The 757-nt window shown below is 47.3% G+C and overlaps 1 protein-coding gene across 1 annotated transcript; it reads right to left on the bottom strand.

The window, feature by feature from the left end:
- Nucleotides 1–344: 344 nt before the first annotated feature.
- On the bottom strand, nt 345–757 carry LOC116801211. Its single transcript, XM_032719367.1, has one exon. The coding sequence runs from the start codon at nt 660–662 to the stop codon at nt 345–347; it is 318 nt and encodes a 105-aa protein (XP_032575258.1). The 5' UTR covers nt 663–757.

The raw sequence follows: 757 nt of genomic DNA, 5'->3' as shown, positions 1-757 counted from the left end.
AATTGTTTTTGAATCCCCAAGTTTACCCCCTGATTTGCGATTCTCGCAGTGTAAGCTGAACATCCCAACAAGTGCTTGTGGTACGTGTTGTCCTGCTATTTGGTTACCTTGTATGGTTGCACTTCCTTCGTTTTGCTTGTGGCACGAATCAAAGTATTGAATTTCTATATCCGTTTTTTTTTTTCAGCTCCTTTTCGTTTCATTTTGTGTATTGTATTGTTCGGGTGAAAGGGGCGTGTTGCTCCGTGTTGCTGCTTCGTGTTGCTGCTGCTGTTGTCGCAGTTGGTGTTGCTGCTGCTGCTGCTGTTGCTGCTGCTTACATAAAGGACAACAGCTCAGCAGGACTAAATGAGTGCACAGGAAGTTTTTACACCGCTCACCTTGAGCGGGGGCTTGGGTTCGGGTTGTATTGGGTTGAGGGTTCGGTGGCTTGGTGGTTGTGGGAATGGAACTCGAGCTGTGAGTGTAACTGGGTGCGGGGCAATTAGGTCCTGTCTCAATGGGTGACTACATGTATCTGAGGCAAAACGGAAACTGTCGCAGGTGATCGGCGTGTTGATAAGTTCCAAAACATCAGCAGCAGCACCAGCAGCGGTGGCATTTGCAGCGGCAACAATCACCATCAGCAACTTGAACCCGAAATGTGTTTCGCATTTTGGCATTTCGCAATTGCCAAGGCAAAAGTTCTGAAATCGTTTTGTGGCCCTCGCAGAAATCCATTTTTCGCATTTGTATACCCTGACAGAGGTTAATTGCT

This window comes from Drosophila sechellia, chromosome 3L, assembly GCF_004382195.2.
Source record: "Drosophila sechellia strain sech25 chromosome 3L, ASM438219v1, whole genome shotgun sequence".
Classification (NCBI taxonomy): domain Eukaryota; kingdom Metazoa; phylum Arthropoda; class Insecta; order Diptera; family Drosophilidae; genus Drosophila; species Drosophila sechellia.
Note: the sequence above shows the minus strand (reverse complement) of the source record. Positions and strands in the feature narration are given on the sequence as shown.

What these genes read in the sequence shown, in the direction of transcription:
- LOC116801211 (XM_032719367.1), bottom strand. Translation starts at nt 662, where the DNA reads ATGCCAAAATGCGAAACACATTTCGGGTTCAAGTTGCTGATGGTGATT.